Below are 22,233 nucleotides of genomic sequence, written 5' to 3' on the forward strand. Positions count from 1 at the left end.
GGAGTGTGTCCACAATTGAAGACTGTAACACACTAACACACAACCAGTTATGCAAGTTTCTCCCACTTTCGGTGGGAGAATTATTCCAGTTATGCAAGTTTTTCCCACTTCATTCATGGAATAGATCCCTGTATTTTCCACTAGCATGTGGCACCTTGTCCACAAGGCATAGGGATTCCAATCAATACACACTTGAGCACATTTCTTGAGAGATTTAGCTACTATTTGACATATAGCGTGAGTAACACAAAATCTTAATCTACAGCATTTTATCCACCTATGCTTTCAAAAATGCATGTACAAAACTAAGGCTGGAAATACCCTACCCAAGGCCTATCCTTATTTTACAAATATCTGTAGCTCTGCATGTTCTTTGATGCTGTTTATTTTTAGAAAAGATGCAGATCATATCTGCAGATCAAGAGTCCTGAAATGTAGACATCTGCAAAATGTGCCAGCATTTCACATCTAAGTATTTAGCACTTTTTGAGACCTGAGCATCCTAGTTGCTCTAGTATTCGATGAAGTCATTGCCAATTACTTTCTAAAAGCCATTTGGCACATATTTTAGTCAAAATATCAATAATCTAGAACAATGTATTTTAAAGCCAGTTCAAGTCAAGGTTCAATTTCACTTTTACAATGAAATTAAATGTTATCTTTATTAATGAATGTAACCTAAGCTACATCAAAGCCATAATGGAGATAGAATGAAATTCTGGGAATAGCAGGCAGCATTTCCCAAGTTTAAAAATAAATTTGAAATTCTATTAAACATATGCATTTCCCCAAGGGACACATTTGCAATTACTTTTGTGTCAGAGATGGCACAACCAGTTTCTTTTTTTTAGCATTCTAGTAAGAACGATGTAAAATTCTTACTGAGAAAGTATCTTATGGGAATTGAACCTATTTAAGATTAAATTGTGAAACTGAGGCAATTTCTGCTCCCAGAACCACTTAAAAACTCTGTTTCCAAGAGAAGGTTTCACTAACCCCAAGATACACTTGGACCTTGGAAACTGTATCTAGATTAGTACTATTACTAAAATTCTGCAAAATTCAGTCCTGAACTAAGGAATCTTCCTTTGTTTCCCTATGGGTGTATGCAAAATTGGCAGATATGACCATAAATATCATTAAGAAAAAAAAATTTCCAGCTTAATTTAGAGGTTTAGAAATTTCTGAAATATTCTGGTTCTGTTGTGTTAATATCTGGCCTGCATTAGGAATAGTGTGGCCAGCAGAAGCAAGGAAGTCATTGTGCCCCTGTACTCTGCATTGGTTAGGCTGCACCTTGAATACTGTGTCCAGTTCTGGGCCCCTCAGTTTAAGAAGGGCATCTAAACACTTGAACGTGTCCAGAGAAGGGCAACAAAGCTGGGGAGAGGCCTTGAGCACAAGCCCTGTGAGGAGAGGCTGAGGGAGCTGGGATTGTTTAGCCTGGAGAAGAGGAGGCTCAGGGGTGACCTCATTGCCCTCTACAACTACCTGAAAGGTGGCTGTAGCCAGGAAGGGGTTGGCCTCTTCTCCCAGGCAACCAGCACCAGAACAAGAGGACACAGTCTCAAGCTGCACCAGGGGAGGTTTAGACTCAAGGTGAGGAGAAAGTTCTTCACGGAGGGAGTCATTGGTCATTGGAATGTGCTGCCCGGGGAGGTGGTGGAGTCACCATCCCTGGAGGTGTTCAAGAGGAGATTAGACGTGGCACTGGGTGCCATGAGGTCATGAGGTCTGTGGTGACAGGTTGGACTTGATGATCCTCTAGGTCTCTTCCAACCTTAGCGATACTGTGATACTGTAATATTGTGTAATTTAAATATACCAACTGAAGGCATTACAACTGCAATAAAGGAAAGCATGAACTGTACAAAGGAACACAAACCATTTTAAAAACTGATCAGTAGAGAAGCCATATCCTATTTTTCTGTTGCCTCACTTATTTGAGATCCAGAAGAACTCCTGTAGTTTTAACTGGGGGCATCTCTGAAGCATCCCTTAAGAGAAGTGAGGGAGTTAACAGAATGAAGCAATCCAGCAAAATTTATTACAGTTCCTTTATACCTGTTCCAGTTTGTCATCTCACTCCCAGAGGCAGCTGCACTCTTTTCTTCATCTGTTGTATTCTGTTCTGTCACAGCAGAAATAGACAGTTCTGATAGTTTACATCTCTCCATGATTACCATCTCTATTTCTAAAAGCAAAAGAAAAGTAAAAAACCCACCATTTTTAGAGAAGAGCTTATGACAACTCTCTTATTTTCCATGTTGCATTTAAAGTGACAGATGCAGCTATCTATAAAAGTTATAATCATAACCTCAGAAAGGTAATTGAATGAATAGATGTAGGCAATATTTTTTCCAATGAAGAAGTTTGTTTCTAAGTTACAAAGTTGTGAGGTCTACTTATGAAGTGGCCCATAACCATGTATACCCAGGTGCAAGGCATAAGTTTGTGACAAGGGCTGAAGACCACTGGAAGATGTTAAAACGTGTTCTGACAGAATGATTTATGTAAGCAAAAAATACAGCCAAAGGCTGAGGCAAAATTCATAGTCTCACATTTATCTAGCACAACAACAGAACAAGTCATGTAGGAGATCATGACTAGTTTCATACAGTAAATAAAAGTATCCAAGTTGTAAGCATCATTTTTATTTGCTGCTATACTCACCTTCATTTTCACTGCTTGTTCTGATACCCTTTGAACTTGCCTCTGTGCCTTTAGTTTTATCTAGATCATCTTGGTTATCTTCAGATCCTCTCTCCTCTTCATCTTCTTCACCAACATTTTTATAGTTGGGTCTCTTCTGCATTCTCTTCTTCCCCTTCTGTTTATTAATTTCAAGAGACCTTTCAAGTGTTTCTGTTGGTTTTATGAAACATCTGATACTTGACTTCACCTGTAAATTTGAAGAGTTTACACTGAGTTACAGCAAGACATTTTTAACTCAAATTGATAAAGAAACTTCAGTTCACATAGAAGAGGTTTTAGAATGTAAGTTATCCTGACACAAAACTCAAATTCATTTTAAAATACAAGAAAGCAGTTTTATCAGATCAGTAGAACAATTGTCTCCAAAGTAACATATGCTAAAGATGTATCATTAAAAAGTATGCCATCATGAAACAAGATGATACACAACTATTTCATCAATAAAAATTTATTCATTTCCCCCTATTTTGACCTTTCTTAAACAGGTGGGACAGCTAATACACACAAAAATCAAGACACCTTTTATATAAAGAATAAAATCAGTAACATCCAAAGTGTGTTGATAGCAATGTATTAATAGAAGATACACTCTTTCAATGCCTTTGGCAGTAAAAAGGACAAGAACCAAAGCTCTATGCCATGACATTTTTTTTAGCCTTAAGCTTCTCTCAACAGCATACTAGTCCTTGTATCAATTAGCAACAGATCACAGACTGTTCTGATGTTAGGGGTGGAAGGGACCTAGAAAGAGCAGCTAATCCAACCCCTCTGCCAGAGCACAACTGACTTAAACCTCTTTTTGGGCCTCCAGACATTGACTTACCAAGTCCAGAAAACCAACACTACTTAATTTTGTGTACTACCCAAACATACCAGAAGTTTATCTTCCAAATCCAAATACTGGTTTTGGACAAGAATTCAAACAGTATTCAATAAATGCCTTATTTTCCTGAGTATTTACAGATGAAGAGAATTCAGGTGACAAATTTATCCCAGTGGAAATTTGAATTTCCAAGAGCCTGTACCATCCTAAGAACAGAGAACAATACATTTTTACAGAAAGACACAAGGCACTACAGGAGGACTGGCTTCCTACAATTTTGCAGATTGCTCCTGAGCTCTGGTGTTTTAAGCTCCTTTCTCACTTGTTAACCCTGACAGCTGGACTACCAGAGTACACATTCTGTCTCTCAGAGCTATAAATATTGATCAGCCAAACCTCTCTGGTCCTGAGAAGTGAAACCCAAGGGCTGAGGGCTTCCTGCCAACAAAGGTACAAAGCTGATCAGGACTGCTACAGAAACTTAATTACATTTCAGATCTCAATATTTCCATCAAATTTAGCTGATGTTGGCTAAAGAGTTAAAAATGAGAGTGATCAACAAAAAAGAAGACTAAATACATAACTGATTCTATTCCTTGCCTTAGGTGACTCAAGTACAATGAGTATTGATGATGTGTGTATCAAAATAGAACTCGGAGAAAGAAGTTGGAAAAAATCCCTCCCTTAATAAGGAATACTTCAAAAACATCTGGGAAAAAGCCTCCTGTAAGTCAAAAGGCCAAAATGTTTCTCAGCATCCTCTAACTTTTCTTAAAGGGTTTTAGAGAAATCTTGCATAATTAATCTTACATTTGTCACTGAAACAAACCAGACAACAGGAGGAATCTTTCACAATACCAAAATACCACAATGAGAAATTTACCAACACTGATCTCCCCCAGTAACCAGTGTGATCAAACTGCAACACAGGGAGATTATAAAACAACCATATCACCTTTTACTGATGACTTCTGGTCAGAAAAGTTATAAGAAAAGGGAAGAACACATTAAGTCCTATCTGTTAGGGAGAAAAGGAAAGCAGCATGCAACTTGCACAATATAATTTCCTGCATTCACATCTTAAAAGTGCTTCCTACATGCTGTGGTTACACTTTCTTTTCCCCATGAAGAGCACATGTACCTAACATCCTTGCATTTCTAATATGCTGTTAGCCATAGGAGCAAAATAACAGAAGAGGCCAGACAGCAATGTGCTCAGAAACACTGAACTGAGGTCTAGTCCCTCTCAAGAATGAATGAGGAGAAAGTCAACATATATATTCTGTTCTGCTAAGTATAACAAGGCTGCATGTTTAAGACTTAAAATTAATTTACATAGTATATAGAATAGAATTAACCAGGTTAAGTCCAACCTATCACCCAACACCATCTAATCGACTAAACCATGGCATCAAGTGCCTCATCCAGTCTCTTCTTAAACACTTCCAATGATGGTGACTCCACCACCTCCCTGGGCAGCCCATTCCAATGGCAAATCACTCTCTTGGGGAAGAACTTCTTCCTAACATCCAGCCTAAACCTCCCCTGGCACAGCTGGAGACTGTGCCCTCTTGTTCTGGTGCTGGTTGCCTGGGAGAAGAGACCAACCCCCATCTGGCTACAACCTCCCTTCAGGTAGTTGTAGAGAGCAATAAGGTCTCCTCTGAGCCTCCTCTTCTCCAGGCTAAGAAACCCCAGCTCCCTCAGCCTCTCCTCATAGGGCTTGTGATCCAAACCCCTCCCCAGCTTTGTTGCCCTTCTCTGGACACGTTCCAGCAACTCAACATCTTTCCTAAACTGAGAGGCCCAGAACTGGACACAGGACTCAACGTGTGGACTAACCAGTGCTGAGTACAGGGGCACAATGACTTCCCTGATCCTGCTGACCACACTATTCCTGAAATAGTCCAGGATGCCATTGGACTTCTTGGCCACTTGGGCACACTGCTGGCTCATGTTCAGCCCACTATCAACCAGTACCCCCAGGTCCCTTTTTGCCTGGCCACTCTCCAGCCACTCTGACCCCAGCCTGTAGCACTGCATGGAGTTGTTGTTTATCTAAGTTAATTTTACAGTGTGAGATACTGCTAATTTATACTTTTAAACTGTATTTCACCCATATTTTCAATTATGGTTTAGCTTGTGCAATGTGTGCTGGCAAAGCAGTACCAGTAACAACTTTTACGGGAAGCAGAAAGTAGGTTAAACAAGAAACATGAAATTTGCAGAACTGGCCCACATCCGAATTATACAGGAAAGCAGATCTCACAGGAAGTAAGGTAAACCTTAGTCTGATGGCTGTTAACAAGTTTAGATAGATTCTGTTGGCTACACATTCAATTTTCATCACAAGATAGTCAGTATTTCTTCTGCTGCCACCCAAAGCCAGAAATACAGGGAAAAAAGTATGGAAAGAAAAGTGTATCTATACTTCAAGTTGGAGAACCTCTTCCATGGAGGCTGGGCAGTCAGTACTGCTCTGTGATGTTCAGCAGATCTCCCTGACTAGGTTATGGCCAATTCATAAGCTCTCACACCACTTAGATCTGGTGGTGATTTTTTCCCCCACAAACTGATTTCCAGAAAAAATTACCATTTGTTGACACCATGATAACTCCCACTGCTCTTCTGCCCTAACTCTAGATATGTTGCATTTATACACAGTAACTGCAACTCTTCACAGGTTTTATTTTGCTTTCTCATTTGGTCTCCTATAATGAGGACACATGGTCCTGCTTCTGGTAATCTCAAGTCTATACTCCCAATACCACATTCCATTTTAATTCACTACATTTCTCTACTAACCCCAGAAGAAACCTCCTGAAATAGCTTCCCTGATTCAATAGTTTGTCTTTGCAATGGAACACCACAGTAACCACTTTGCAAAGATCCTGATACACCTTATGGTCTGAACAAATGCCCCTAAAATGGCTAACAACGCTCAAAAATCAACTTTCTGCTTTGAGGAATGCTATCACAGAGCAATAAGAAACTGCATCACCTTTACTCAAGATGTCTGTGCTTCCATTACCAGCACGTGACTCACTGCACTGAATTGTGTATCAGTAGAAAATACCACACAATATATGCAGTAGCTGTTCATACTCAACTGAGAGCACTTGATAGCTTACTTCACTGTAAAGAGGGCATGGAGCTCTTCTGCTGAATCACAGAATGTTAGGGGTTGGAAGGGATCTCAAAGGATCATCTAGTTCAACCTCCGTGCCCAAGCAGGGCCTCCTCACTGATCCTTCTGCAAATAACTAGCCTCCTCCACCAGAAGGCTTTCAGCATTAGAGGTTTCCACCTTCAAGATTTAATTGAAGGATATGGCTGAATTTCTACCCTACAAACCCAGTATCCTTTCAATTTATTACCAGTTCAGATATGACACAACTCCCAGTTTACGTGCCACAAGGACACACCATTAAGAACAGTTACAAGCAGCAATCTAAATATTATTACAAACACATGAGAACAGATGTTTCTAAGAAACACTTAATCCTCCTAACATTAGTGCAAGCACACAAACATACGTTACAGATCTTTCACAACTCTGTACAGTAACTTTGACAGGAAAAGAAAATCTCAGTTCTGCAACAACTGATGCCCCACCCTCTTGCCACAGATTTCCTTGTAACAATGCTGTTTCTGCATGAGTAGCACACAAGACATTCAGCATGCAGCTGGCAGAAGGTCAGATGTTTGCTAGCACAAGGAGGAGATTGCTTTATCTCAGTCAGTTCTACCATTCCACCAGAGTTTTTTCTAAAGAAAATTAGATTCCAAATATCAAGGCCAACAGTACCAAATACCAGAACTCAGAAGCTACTGGCTAAGACCAGTCCACACAGCTTGCAGTGCACAACAGGAAGAATCTGGAAAAGTTGACTTGTATGATGGAAGAGAGTTGAAGCACATGTCCTTGGAATTCTCAGAGCCACTACTGGGAGAGCCTATCTGCTGCATGTTATAAATTAAACATTCAGTCAGTTACGCTTTGCTGACCAGTCAAGAAACTAGGGGACACGTTCAATCTTTAGACAGAACTACAGTTCAGTCAGAAGGCTTGTAACCAAAGTAAGACCACAGACCTTTATTACCACCCCCAAACAGGCCTTTAAAAAGTTACAAGCAGCATTTCTCAAAACTGTGAAACCCAAAACAAAAGGGAAAAAGTAGTAATTAATTAAATACTCAAAAAAAAAGTAGCAAGAGCATCTTGCAATATCTACACAGGATAAATCTGAACATTCAAGGGCAATCACAAAGTGATAGCACTCCCATCTACTTTTAGCTGGTCTATATTCTCCTAGGCACACTTCTACTGCTAAAATACTGAGAATATTCAGACAAAAACCTTTATTTCCTTCTATATCCAAAGAATTAAAAAAACTGAACACAGAAGATAGGAATGCAAAAGCATCTCATCAAAATGATGGAAGGCTTTGCAGTGTCTGATTCCTACAGAAGCAGTTAAGTATTCTAACTTGTGTCCTACCCACTCTTGCATTGCTACCTATGATACATATAGATGGCAAGCATTTAATATTGTAAGTTGCATGGAGTGTTTCTTTGCTATCAAATTCAACAAAAGCCAAAATCTCCTCTTGCTGCTCTTCTCTCCTAAACACAATGACCTTAGCTTACCAGTTTCCAGACACATTATTTTGATTTTTAAGTATTTTCTTTGCCTTCCCCACAAAATTGAAAAATTAAAGATTAGTTGGCCACTTACTGAGTTTCTCTGTATATCTTGCTCAACTTTAGAAGAAAACACCGAGAGATCACCATTAAGTATAACCTCAGCCAACGAGTTCACCAAAGGGGCATAATGTATAATTAGAAAAACCTATTAAAAGAAGGGTGGAAAGAAGTATTAGACGTACCACAGAACACATACTGCTTCACAGTTTCAGTAACTGAACATATTTCGACCTTGTTAAACTGGCATTGTGAGTTTACATATGCAGTAAGTACAATTGGTAACACTGATACTTCATGAAATCAAAACAGGAGATCATAATCCACTCTATAGGTAGTTGATGTTTATATTAGCTAGTTTTAATATTCTTCATACTCTTCTCTCCTCCTGAGAAATGTAAATTCTTTCTCCTCATTAGCTTTCAGACAAAAGTCATGTGATATTCTAGCAAGAAAGACAAATTAAAACTGCTCCAGAAAATTGTTTTGCCTTTTTTTTTCCCCTTTCTTTTTTTTCCCCGAGAAGCTACACAAACGTGTTAGAGTACACAGCATCCAGTGACCTTCTGGTATGCCAACAACTGGCAGGAGTCCAGTAAGTTCTGTGTTGTGACACAATTACGTTGCAGTGATTCATGAGTAAATGTCATGCAAGAGGCTGAACTGGATCAGAAATGTCAATGAATTAAGTCTAGCTACAGAACAGCTTCATCACACAACAATAAAGACCATACTGCCTATGATACTGAAGCACTTATCCAGAAGTGCTCTGGTTCTTTAAGAGAGTTTTTTGTTTACTCTATTTTGAGGCAATGCTTACAAGGTTCAGCCAGCAAATAATCAGCATCTGAACAGAACTGGCTGAGGTCCTGCTGCAACATCTTTATCTCAACTTATATCCATTCTCTTCACAAAAATATCAAAGCTGGATCCCCAATATGTGGTTCTAGCTGAAAAATCCCTAGACAGTTTCTAAATTAGTAAACCTAATCATCGTTTTGACAATGTTTATCTAAATATGATCTCCATGGATTTTCTGATTTAAGTCTAAACCATTCCAGACTTTCAAAAGTGATGTGAATAAGCACATTAGTATACAGTGGTGACCTGTGTAAAACATTGTGAAGTTGTGACACTTCAAAAATACTTTGAACAGCCCCCAAAATCACAGCTGCACACAAGCATGTTTTGGCATAACTATCTGCTCACTTTGTGAACAGTGAATGAAAACCCACAGCAGAAATTTTCATCTGCTAGTATGAAGTCTCTCAAGCCCTTGTCTCTAATACACAAGTGCCTGGTGTCAAAAGCAGTTAAGAGCATTTGTAAGGTACTCTGCATGCAAATTTTCAGATCCCATTCCAAAGACAGACACTAGGTTAAAAAGAAGTGGGAAGATACATTTCTGCCAGTGACAGAAAAACTAGCTTGATTTTCTACATCACATGCCATTCTGACAAACAAAATTTGTTCCCAGTTCTCTACAATTAGGTTAAAAGTTCCATTTTCTTTATTTAAAGCAACAAAGAACACAGATGCAAATCTTGAAGTGATACCCAGCCAATGCTTCCGCTGAAATCAAAGAGGTCAAAAGAGGTCAACATATAGAATTCTCTTTAATGGCTTTGCCAAAACAGACAAGAATACAGTAATTTATAATTCATAACACTGCTGCAAAACGCTTTCTGAAATAGGACAACAAACTTAAAATACTTACTTGAGAAAGAAGATAAAGAGAAACTTGGAGACTTATTTTTGGACGCTCTCCACCCTACAGAAAAAAAAAGTTGTAAAATATGATGATTTTTTAAATAAAGTTAAAGCATTGATATTAATATATTATTTAAAACCTAACTTTTAATGTACTGCTCTACATCCTTCTACAAAGCGTTCAGAAAGCATCATGCTATTTACCATTCACTTCTTATAAACTATTTCAAATGAAGACTGAGTAAGCGTATCTCCTACTCATCATGACATATCAGTTACTGTCTTTTGTGGTAACTTTGGTAACTTAAATTTAATAGATGAGTGTCTGAGAAAGATGTTGGTCTTCACTATCTTACTATTCCTTCAAAAAGTACTTCTCAGTTAACATTCCTTCAAGTCTGCTCTAAACCCTGTCTGTTCAGAAACAGTATTACCCATATAAAACGTGTGCTTGATAGACGTTTTTCTAAATCAAGTAAATTACATTGATTGAAATATTTGAAGCATATATTGTGCACACAGTGCTCAATTTATATACAGGTAATGAAAATACTTCTAAAAATAAATTAGTGATACTTTAAAAACCATCAGCAAATCAATTCCTCAGTTATCTCAAGAGGTAAAAATAGCCCAATTTTACGACTGCAAATATCTCTGACCTCATGATAATAGACACACATCTGCCTGAAAACAGGAGGACAAGTAGATTTTTGTACATGCATGAATGGGAAGAGATAGAATAGCTGAAGCAAAAGAAAAAGTCAGGAAGTCTACTTCTCAATGGTAAGACAAGAAGCTGATTGTTATTCAATCTTCAGTGCACACATAATACACTGAATGCATTAACTTGCAAGAAACCTGACCTCTGGTTAATGAAAGTGTGCTGAAATTCACAGAGCACTGTGTATCTTCACAGCAAACACCACTACAGAAGATTAAAAAGGGGAAAGGGGAAAATAAAAAGAAAAAAAAAAAAAATAAAGGAGAAAAGATAACCAAAACAGAAACAAACTGAACAGTGAATTAATTTTTTTACAGTAAAGTAAATACAGGAACCTGTAGAGTTAAAAGTACAGTTCCTATTTGCTTAAAAATCAGCTTTCCACTGAATTTAAAGTAATTTCAACAATAAATTCAAAATTCAAACACCCCTTATCTGCAAAGAATCAACCTATTTTTTTCTTTTTTTACCTGTTCTACCTGGAGTGGATTTTTTTTAAGCCATGGAAAATCTGTGTGTATACCAAGAAAAGGCATTTAATCTGCTTTTGCCAGTAGACAAGTTACCATATCAGAAAACGTAATCACACATCCCCCAGTGTCAAAGAAATATGAACTCTGTTCCAAATTTGCAGCTCTTCTTGTGTCCCATTACTGCTAGCATTTAACAACCATGTCATCCAAAACAGTGTGTGCTTGTTGAGTACAGTTTCATCCATTCTGCTGTTAAATTCAGCCTCAGGATACTTCCCCTACAGTCACCTTAATTAAGCTATTGCATGTAAAACACAGATACTGATGGTAGTAATTCCATTACAGAATGCACTTGCTACACAAATCATTATGCATACTGAAATAAGTAACACCTTTAAGACTTAATTATTTGCAGGTATTATCTTACCTTATCTTGATTTACTAATGAATACACATAGAGGGGAAGGAAGAGCCTATTAAGTAGGTGGTCTGTCAGCACATCATTTAAAAATTCACAATTAATGATAAGGATATCATTAAGGTAATGTAAATGATCAAGATGCTCTGCTACCAGATCACTCAGTTTGCCTCTATTTCTGTGCCTGAAAGAGAGAGCAGAAAGTCTCAGATTAAATGAATTCTCAAAGCCTTGAAAACTGAAGGCAAGGATTAAAGCTCATCCCTTCTGCAGATTAGCCATCTGAAGGTGTTTTCAGCAGTCAACCAATACAGCTAGCCAACAGTATTCAGGCTTGTATCTGCCCTAGGACGCACACGGCAAGTTGTTCCCCCCTCCCCGCCCCCAATACTTTGTGTGTCTTTCAGATACTTACTAAATTTAACATAATGAAAACAAAGATGGAGAAAAGGCATGTTGCCAAACACCAATTGTACAGATATTAGCCAGTGCTGCATGCCCCGTCTGCGCTCTTATTAATTCAAAGAATCCCTAAAAGGCCTTGCAAGAATGAAAAGCAAGAAAAGGTATTCAGAAACTAAATTAACTGGAATGCTAAAAACAAAATAAGGAGAGTATCAACATCTGGGAAAATTGTTTCCATTCAACACTCAGCAGTTTTAAGAGCTTACTCTTCATCAGTCTGCACGCAGTTATCCAGTTCTATCACGTGGCTTCCAATAAACCAAACGAGGTTGGAGAAATAAGGGACAGCAGTTTTATCTCTAATGTAATGCAGCATAGGTTGATTGTCCACTGAAAAGAAATTGTTAAAAAGAAAAATGAGCTGCAAATTTATTTAAATTCCTTGTTACAAAATACAACAAAGGATGTTCTGAATTTTGATAACATGCTAGCTTTTCATATGAGTATATACCTGACATGATCTTATGCATGAAATGGATTAGCAAAAAAGCATCACATCACTTTTTTTTTTAACACTTGAATGAGCCCAATATTTACATAGGTCTGAAGATAAATGTAGTGGAATTCAGATTTATTTTTTTAGCACATTCTTCATTAAAAAAGAAGAGAAAAAAAGCGCAAGAATAAAGCAGTAATGCTGAGAGCCAAGCTAGTTAGACTTACATGACACTGCATTAAGGAACACAGGAATCATCAGTGAAGGAAGGGCAAAAGAAACAGACAACAGTTAACAGGATTAGGAACTGGGATAGTGACATCCTCCAAATGGGTTTAAAAAGCTAAAGCACAAAGCATCTAAACTAAAAGATACAGGGTAGGTGTTAGATCAGAATATATGCAAACAGATAGTCAGAAAATTATGAAACCTGAACATCAGAGCTGTGGTTTTTCAACTCTTGCCTTTATATTAAAATTAAAAGTCTGGTCAAGTACTTTTTTTTAACATTAAAATACTTAGTTATGTAAATATATAACAAATAGGAGATGAAGCCTGCACTTTGCCCTTTTTTGTGAGCTCTTATTTATCCTTGATGCAGAAAACAGGCATCATGTGCTCATTCTCATCATACAAAAGAAAGACATTTTGCCCCTTGCAGTCAATGCTATGAAGAACCCACCGGGCTATGCGGGCTACCCAGTTATGTGCAAATCCAACTGTTCAAATGATTTTACATTCTTCTGTGATGAAGACTGCCACTAAGTCACTTCTCTTAAAAGATAGTAAGCTGTAGAAATCCAAAATATTATTTAATTTAAAATGGACTAATGAATAAGAAGTCTTGCATGAACATCTTCCATAATAGATACTACCTTACAGCAGGCTGATTTCAGAGGCAGACATTCTGAATATGCACCATTTCTTCTACAGAGATCACTGTTACAATTTTCAGTCTATTAAGCATTTCATAGACAGCAAGAAAAAATTAGGGGGAAGTGACTTTGGGGTTTGGACTAGACAATGCCCAAACTCATTTTTCAAAGTAACATTAACTTCAAAGTTGAATCAAGCTGCTAAGAGCCATATTGAATTTTGAAGATCTTACACTACACAGATGTCTCAGTTTCTCTGGAAAATATGTTGCAATGTTTAACTATTCTCACAGCAAAGTTCTGGTTTTTTTTTCCCTTATGTGCTGCTGGAATGTCCAGATGGGAATTTCTGACTGCAGCCTTCTGGCCTCCAATGGGCACCTCTAGGAATGGTCTAGCTCTTCTTTTAACTGGAGTGATTGCAACACATAGGAGCTCTATGATCATATCCTAATGCACTTCAAATCCAAAAAGAAGTGATGTAGCCAGGAACGTTACCGCTTCATACATCATAAAGTTCAAGTTCATAAGTAAAAAATACTTTATATTCTTAAAACACTTTGGGTTGGGTTTTTTTTTGTTTGTTGTTTTGTGCTGTGGGGTTTGTTTCATAAATACAGACACATTCTGATCTCTGTTGAAAGGCAAGCTGAAGTTTCTTGCACACACTTGGATACTGGTTTGGGTTTTTAAAAACAGTTTCATCTGTGAGGAAACAATACTATTGACAAATAAATACTGTAGGCTTGGGGGTCTGTTTCATAAAACCCAAAATGTGTATCTGAAGCATGGCAATATGCTAAGCTTTTCAATCTCTAAACCAGTCAGAAAACCATTAGATGTAAATAACTAAACTACAATGAAACAAGCACTGTGGACACATGCCTTTTGTAATACATAACAAGCATACCTTTGTAGACATTTAAAGTTATAGTCCTAACAGCAATCCTGACCATGCTTTCTGGGTGGTTAAAAAACTTAATAGCTTCAGTGTACAAAGCGAAGTCATTAGTGTGCTGCAACAAGAGGAAAGAAAGTAATTACAACAGAATATTTGTTGGGATTCTATATGAAAAACGTTCTCCATGTATCACTGGTATTTACATCTTAGATAACTGAAATTATTTTACAATGCACAGTCGGCTGTATTTGTAGCTCTGCATTAAAATAAACTTGCTTTAAGAGTTAGAGCTTTCCATGTTAACACCGCACATATTCAGTCCTTTAATGCCCTCTTCTGGCCGAAATTGGAACGGACCAAGGGAAAATCCAATTTAACTTTGGCTTTTCATTACTCAGACTTTTTAGACTTTGACTAAGCCTCTCAGAAACAAGTGATGCAACAGAAAAGATCCTGCTTATATAAACCACAAGAAAACAAGCCATAAACAAGTTGAATTCTCAGAAAAGCAGACTTCAAAACTACTGAAAGAGTCCAATGTATCACTTAACTTTATAGTTACATGAAGTCAAAGATCTTTCTCATACTTTGGCAGAGATCACCACAAACAGATTCTCAATCACTGGCATTAACATTATAAAAATAAATGCAGGACATGCTGAGACAAGAGACTAAAGGAAATACATGTCAAATTGCTATCATTCTAGTTAAAGTCCTCTGATACTGCAACCTTTCTTCACTTACCTCATTATAAAAGAAATGTACAGTATGATTGTTGAGCTTCAGGGAAAGAGTTTTCAAAAATGATATGTAATATGCCATGATCTCCTCATCAGAGAAGTCAAATTTGTGAACAATTATAGAATTTACATAGTTATTAGAGAGCAGATAGTCTGAAAAATAAGACACATCACAGAGGTTAACAAAAATTATTATGCTAACTAGCTATATTTAAAGCTAGCAATAAACTACCTCATGCTTGAAGATCCTAAGTTTTAGCCAAACAACTTAAGTGATGGCTTCAAGCAGTAACATAAGGGAATTGTTCCCTATAAAGGTCTCTGCTCCCAAGGGCAAGACAACTGAGAACATACTTTCATTTCCCTCAATTTATGGGGGCTTTGCAACTAACACAAACAAACTCTCTTTCCTCCAAAAGTCATAAACACTCAAAGGATTGTATAAGAACTTACTCTTCATGATAGCTGTGAACTACTTTAACTATTAATTGTCTGTTGTCTTTATGTGTTTCTAAAATCCTTGAAGTAAACCCAAGTGACTGCATGCCAGCCCCAGTGATGTCAGAATGGTTTCAGTACAAATTGCACAACAGAGTTCCACCACATACCTGCAGCAGCAAGGTGAACGTTTCAGACCACAATTTGTGGACTTATAAAAACCTTTGAAATACATTAAATCAGTGTTTTAGTAGTATCAAATAACTGAAAATTTAGATTAAAAGGTATTTTCAGTAATTTTCATTTTAAAAGGTTGACAGACATTCATATAGTTCTTCTGTGAAGAAGAATTGAAATGATTCACTCAAATTGTGACAACTGAAGCCCTAGCAGTTTAAAAGCATGGCCTTACACAGTGATGTCTCATGACTGATGTTCTCAAAAAGGATGTTCAGAGTTTGCAGAAGCTGTACACACACGTAACGTCCAGACTTCTGACGCAAGATGTTCAAGAAGAAAACAAACATATTCTTTTCCAAGAAAAAGCTGTAATAAAACAGAGGTGTAATTAACTCACTTACTGTAATTAACACAAACAATTTTATGAGGAGCAGGGACTATACTAGGCAAGTTTGGCAAACAGTACATTTTACATTTATGAAGAATTCTTTTGGAAAGTTTTATCTGTATCACAGAAGAATACCCTCCAAATACTAACAACCTCCCTTAAATACTAACAACCTCCCTTAATACTAACAACGGCACTTAAACATTTAAGTGCCGAAAAGGGATGTCCAGAAATCGGGGCCTTTGTTATTTTTAGTATATTCAATTTATCAGGCCCCTTCCCTACCTTGCAATCATAATTTTGAAGGGAAGAGCCTCTGAATGAAGAATAGATATTGTTCACTTGTCCCTTTTAAGCTAACAGACTGTTCTGTCTTGGACACTGCAGACTTTATTTTTAATCCACTTTCATTATTATTTTTTTTCCACACTAGAAGCAAGCATTTCATGTTTTATTGCACAAGTCAAACAGCAGTGAATGCTTCCAATGTTTTTAAACCAGAAATGAATGCAATTTAAAAATGAACAGGACATCACAAGGTTTTTTTACATTAACTCCGGGAAAAAAATCATTCCTAAAATCTTCCCAAGCAGAGAAGACAGTAACGAATGTGACACAGCTACAGTACAGATACAAACCATCAGAACAATTTTCTTAGTCCACATCATAACTCAATGATGTTGAAATTATGTTGTAGAAATAAAACCCACTCTCTAAGTAAGTAACTAAAAAGATCACTTCAGCTTTACTTCTCTCTATTATAAACTGCCTTTATAAAAGAGCAAGTGCCTTGAAGCAAACAGCCATGCAATTGGCACTAATAGATTTGCAATGGTGAATATCTGTTTTGAAGTTTTTCTATCACACTATCTTATAAGGATTAAAATAGTATCTGGACACAATCCCTATATGTCATAGATAAACCAATTATCTGTAGTGTCACATAAACTGAACATTTAAAGTAATATGTTATTAATAGATGCAATGAATCAATCTGGGCCCTAAAATAGGTTGCATTTTAAATCAAAAACTTCAGAGTAAAACAAAAGTGGTACATGAATGGGGCTCTGAACTTGAAACACGTCTTTTGTTAAGAGAAGCAAGTTTCTTTGTATGACAAGAATATGATCCTGTTTACCTGCCTTCTACAGGACATAGCTTTCTACATACATTCATGAAACAGTCTTGCAAGAGTTAACCTTTTGAACTACATCTCTATGCCACTCTAATTGCTCTTCAAAACCAAACCCAGAGACAAAATTACTTAGAAATACTTACTCAAATACTGAGCTGTCATTCTGATCCCCCCATATAAGGATCTCTGTTATAGAACGAATAGTCTCTACCAGCAAGTTGCGGTTGTGATCTGTTACAGTTGTATTTTTAGTCAAAATGTGATACATGTACCTAAAACAAAACACAATGTCAAATAATATGCCACCCTGTCAGTTGCACACACACTGTGTTTGTCCTTCATCACTATAAAAATGTAGACACTGTCTAATCAGTGCACAATTTAAAAATCTTAACATTTCCTTTTAATACAGGTGCAGAAAGCAAAATACATCACATCATGAAAGAGCATTCGTTTCCCAAACGCAGACAGAAACTGCTCAGATTGAAGCTGTCCCAGGAAAGGTTGATTCATAGCTATCTCCCACAGGCAGAACTGCCTGGTCACGTGTCATACCATCAGAGAAGTCACTAAACAGCAACACAAAGAGCACCTGCAAATCCTCTTCAACTAATCCGGGGATCAGAGTTCTAGATTCCTTCTATGGGGACTGACAACGTGACAGCTCAGAGTGAGGACAGCACAGTTTATGTCTGACCACCTATGAGAACTCCCAGATCTTTCTAAAAGTACTCTTCCTGAGGGAGTAATTCATACTGCACTACTTCACATATTTTGGCCTATTTATTTGAAGTTCATATATAGATTATTGCACCTGTGAACATATTTTTTCTCATTAATAAGTTGTAGTATGCAAACTTGGGAATGGACTTTACTCCAACAGCAGAACTCTGGGAATGGGAAACAACAGAAAGAATGATACACCATTACCTCACCTTGGGAGTCTATACAACACAGAGCATTACAGAAACTTTTAATAGTCAGGAATACACTGACTCCAAATTAACATACTTAATATCATCATGACTGCAAAGTTCCTTGATTTGATAACACACTGATACACTTTGAGAAAACCTGGACTTCATTTCCATGCTATTCCTTTATCTACTTGAAAGTATGTACATACTTGTTTCTCTCACCAGACATGCAACATATCATGAGAATATAAAGTATCCCACAAACCCAGTATTTTTATATTTAAATAACCCTTTAAAGCCTATCTTTAAATGCTGATTGTTGAGTCAGAATGCTAAATCCTCAAAGAGGAGGTTTTTGTCATCTCTGTCTCTCTGTATCTGAAGACTGGGTTCAAACGAACAAAAACCTAGCAAAAACCCATACACAGAAAGCAGCAATGCACCTGATGCCATCAAAATCAGTGGGAGATTTTGTCAGCAACTTAACAAGGCAAACAAAATTCTGAACATTTTTCTGGTAAGAGACTGTGCTCAAAGGGACTACACATAGTAACTCACGAATACAGAATGCATGTATTAATGACTTTCCTACTCATTACTTACGAAAGTACACTAGGAAGTCAAAACACACTAACTTAAGAACTCCAGACTTAACCATAACACATTTGCTCCTCCATGCTGTTTGTAACTATGTAATTATGTATTGTCCTCACAGAGGAATCTCAGGGACAGTACTTCAGGAAATGAATCAGCTGTGAAACAAGTCTTCAACCATACACATTTATGGACACTGCATCTGACCAAGCCATGAGAAATGTTCAACACACAACTCTAATGTTATAAATCCTTGTGTGTAGTCAGTATGCAATTAAAATACCAAGCACAGAGGCAACAATGGGAAACATACTTGAAGACAAGAACAGGGCTATGTAAATATCTCTTACAAAAGTAGAAAAAAATATTAGCATCTAGAACTAAAGAAACTTAGCTACACTTTAGTAGGATCACCAGAGATATCAGATGAAGTATTCAGGAATAGTTAAGACATCACCACTCAAATACTAGAAAAATGTATGCATCCTCTCAATCCATTCCAATCCAAAGTCAAAGTTGGTAGAGTGATGGGGGAAGATGACACAGCTATGCTGCTCTCAGGGAGATTTGAGCATGCATCTGTTAAGGTTAGACTACCCTCACCTGTGCAATACAATACATTTTTTTTGTATGTTAACCATACTTCACAAAGGGAGGAGCAACAGAGGAAGAATACAATGACTACCACAGCCAGTGTCTGAGAGAAGTGTAAGATACTCTGACCTACACAAGAACATCTGGTTTACATCCAAAGGCAGGCCACAAGAACAATTTACCTCTTGTAAAATATCATAATACACCTTTTATAGGCTAAGCTAGCCTACAATAGCAGGATTGGTGTGTTCTACTCAACTCATATGGATTTGAAAAGATGAGAATGAAGACAGCGCACAAGATGGTGAGCTAGTCAAGACTATGTCAGTCTTTACTTTTGGCATGTAGCTATAAACTGAAACTCATACAGTCTGGCTAAACAAACACTTACAATATGCATGTTCTAAACAGATGAAAGATCTTTGCTGTCCTTTATACCATGTTAGATTTAATAATTAATCACATGCAAAAAAGCAAACAAACCAAAGCTTATACTTTAGTAGAGAAATATATACATCAATTCTCAGATAAGAAGTCAAGTGCAAGCCACAACACTTATAGCCTAATTTTCTTTTGCTACAAATCAAATAGATTATCACTTTTTTTTTTTTTTCCTCCTCTCTGTGGACCCAGGAGAACATTTTTCTGGCCTGAAAGATTCTAACATCTTAAAGTCTCCCTCTCACCAGCCTACTTTTTCTAAATTTAAACTGTTTCTCCGGATTTCATCATGCATCAGCATTCCTGTATGATATTCAAGTGTAGTATCAAAAGCAGGCAGATCTAAAGCTCCACTATCATTGAGTAGTACCAAGTGACTACACCTTGTAGATTAAATAGAACATTCCTGTACTTGTATCTGAGCATGACTATTCACCCTTTTTCCTGCAATGCCAAATCATGTTGACTTACTAGTTTGACCTACCATGCTTCAACATTACTTTCTGCAGTGCTACTGCCTCATCAGTTTTGTATTTATGGACTTGTTTTCCCTGTCTCTGAAAAAAGTAATGTATTTAAATTAGCCTGGCTGGTTTGGAACATTTTTCCAGCTTAGAGACAAGGACCAGAACCCAGAAGCCCTCTTGATAAAGGGATTGCAAGATCCAAATCTTGCATAAGCGCACCCTCCTCGTTACTTGTGGACCCCACTCATGTCCTTTTTGTAATCTCACTAATTGTTGAAAGCTACCAATTTCTCATTCTCATAGTATTCACAGTGTATTCACAGTGTTGCACAGTGGTTTCATTCAGAAAATGCTTCACCCCTTAATGACCTCCTTTTCTTGTTCAGTAGCAAAAACAGCTGTACCAGTGGATCTCCTTTTTCTCAGAATATGGAGCAGAGAATTTAAAATTGGTTCATCCCTTGCCACCCTTCCAACTCTCCAGTGGCAGAGCTAGAAAAAACGATCTCACTTTCTGCAGTCAGCAGTAACACAAGGATATCAGACTCTTGAAGCTAACATTACAATTCTCAAGCTCAACAACTTTACTTCTGTGTCAGCTGCTGAGCCCTTTAACAAGGGTGCATGCCCTGGAGCTGCAAAGCCACCATCCTGACTACCCCTCAAAAGCTCTGTTATGCTTACAGGTTAGGACCTGGTCCCTGCCTTAGTCACTAGCAGTACACAATCAAAGTTCTCCCTCAAGAGAAATGTCATCTTTCTTGTATTTATCACCCCTTACACTCTACTCCGAGTGTCTGTGATATCATACAATCAAGCAAACACGTACGTCAACCACCATGGAACTGCGTCTGCTCTGAAGGCATTTGGGGATGAAGAGGCAGGTCTCCCTGAGGAAGACGCTAGCCCTCATCGCACAGAGCCTCCTTCGCCGCTGGTGCACTGCTCCGGGAGCTTTCGACTGCGGAGAGCTGCGCCAGAGCACACAGCCAAAGCCAGAGCGAGCGCCTGGGGAGCGTCACCTGCCGAGCTGCCTCCCTCCTCACCCCATCTCCTCAGGGAAGTCGCCAAGCCGCCCGGCCCCGCTTCACAGCCCTCTGCTGCGAAGGAAAGCCCTGCCCCGAGCAGCTCTGCAGCGAGAGCCTGTCTGCCTAGTGCCTCCCGCGTTGACTCCTCCAAGTGTCCTCGCCATCAGGGAGAGCAGCGCGGCTCCCGGCCACAGCCCCCAGCCCCGACTCTCCTTCCCCTCACAGTCGCCCTCGAGCCCGCGGCCGGCTCCGCGCTTACTTGAGGTGGTCCAAGGAGTGGATGCTGCGGGCGGCCTTCCCATGTCCACCGCCCACCCAGCTGCGAGAACGGCCGAACATGCTGGCAGCGAACGCTTTCTACGGCCTACGCGACTCTAGGGCTTCATATTCCTGCAGGGAAGACCAGGCGCGGGGTCGAGAGGCGCCCGGACGCGCACAGGACCGGGAAGCAACCTAGCAGCGGCGGCCCCCGCGCACACCAGCGCCCAGCGCATGCGCGGGCAGGGCACGCTGGGAAGTGACGCCTCTTGCCCTGTCCTGCGGACTGCGAGTCCCAGCAGGCAACGCGGCGGGCGCTGTGCGCACAACTCACGTTCCTGTCTTCTCTTGCTGGGGATAGTCGAGTCGCGCTGGGGACGTCTATTCCCCCGAGACCCCCGGTGTCAGGCACCCGCCGCGGCCTGACACCCACCTGCCAGGAAACGAGCGAGTTCCCCGTAGCCGGGGGCTTGCTCCTTTCCTGTACGGATTGCTGCGCGGGACCGGAGCACTTGCCATAAGCCGCCCCCTTTCCGAGGGCCGCGCCCGGGCAGTTTTGCTGGAGGTACACAGCATCCGGCAGAGCTTGGCTCTTCGTGAGCGACACGTAAGGGCCGGAGGGCAGCGGTGGGCCCGGGGCTTGAGGAACGTGCAGCTCCTGCCGCCGGAGCACTTGGCTTGTTGTTATTTCCTATTTGCATTTCTATCATTTTTTATTTAATTCACCGAATCATAGAAACATTCAGATTGAAAAAGACTTTCGGGATCACCAAGCACAACTGCTAACCCTGCTCTACAAGGTTCACTTCTAA

The 22,233-nt window shown here is 39.0% G+C and overlaps 1 protein-coding gene across 5 annotated transcripts in view; it reads right to left on the reverse strand.

Annotated features, from left to right (window-relative positions):
• Positions 1-21,637, reverse strand: part of CLEC16A (C-type lectin domain containing 16A) — a 58,618-nt gene extending 36,981 nt beyond the window's left edge. For all 5 annotated transcript variants that reach the window (XM_068147129.1, XM_068147128.1, XM_068147130.1 and 2 more), the window contains exons 1-11: positions 21,423-21,637; positions 17,266-17,394; positions 15,832-15,965; positions 14,986-15,134; positions 14,251-14,356; positions 12,236-12,359; positions 11,574-11,748; positions 9,960-10,013; positions 8,277-8,390; positions 2,674-2,902; positions 2,065-2,194 (exon numbers count right to left, since the gene is read on the reverse strand). In XM_068147129.1, the coding sequence (XP_068003230.1) occupies positions 2,065-2,194; positions 2,674-2,902; positions 8,277-8,390; positions 9,960-10,013; positions 11,574-11,748; positions 12,236-12,359; positions 14,251-14,356; positions 14,986-15,134; positions 15,832-15,965; positions 17,266-17,394; positions 21,423-21,502 (1,424 nt within the window). In that variant the 5' untranslated portion in view covers positions 21,503-21,637. The remainder of the gene's footprint in view (positions 1-2,064; positions 2,195-2,673; positions 2,903-8,276; positions 8,391-9,959; positions 10,014-11,573; positions 11,749-12,235; positions 12,360-14,250; positions 14,357-14,985; positions 15,135-15,831; positions 15,966-17,265; positions 17,395-21,422) is intronic.
• Between the last annotated feature and the right edge of the window lie 596 nt (positions 21,638-22,233).

Source organism: Melanerpes formicivorus, unplaced genomic scaffold (genome assembly GCF_026170545.1).
Source record: "Melanerpes formicivorus ecotype bairdi unplaced genomic scaffold, bMelFor1.0.p_v2 SCAF_14, whole genome shotgun sequence".
Lineage (NCBI taxonomy): Eukaryota > Metazoa > Chordata > Aves > Piciformes > Picidae > Melanerpes > Melanerpes formicivorus.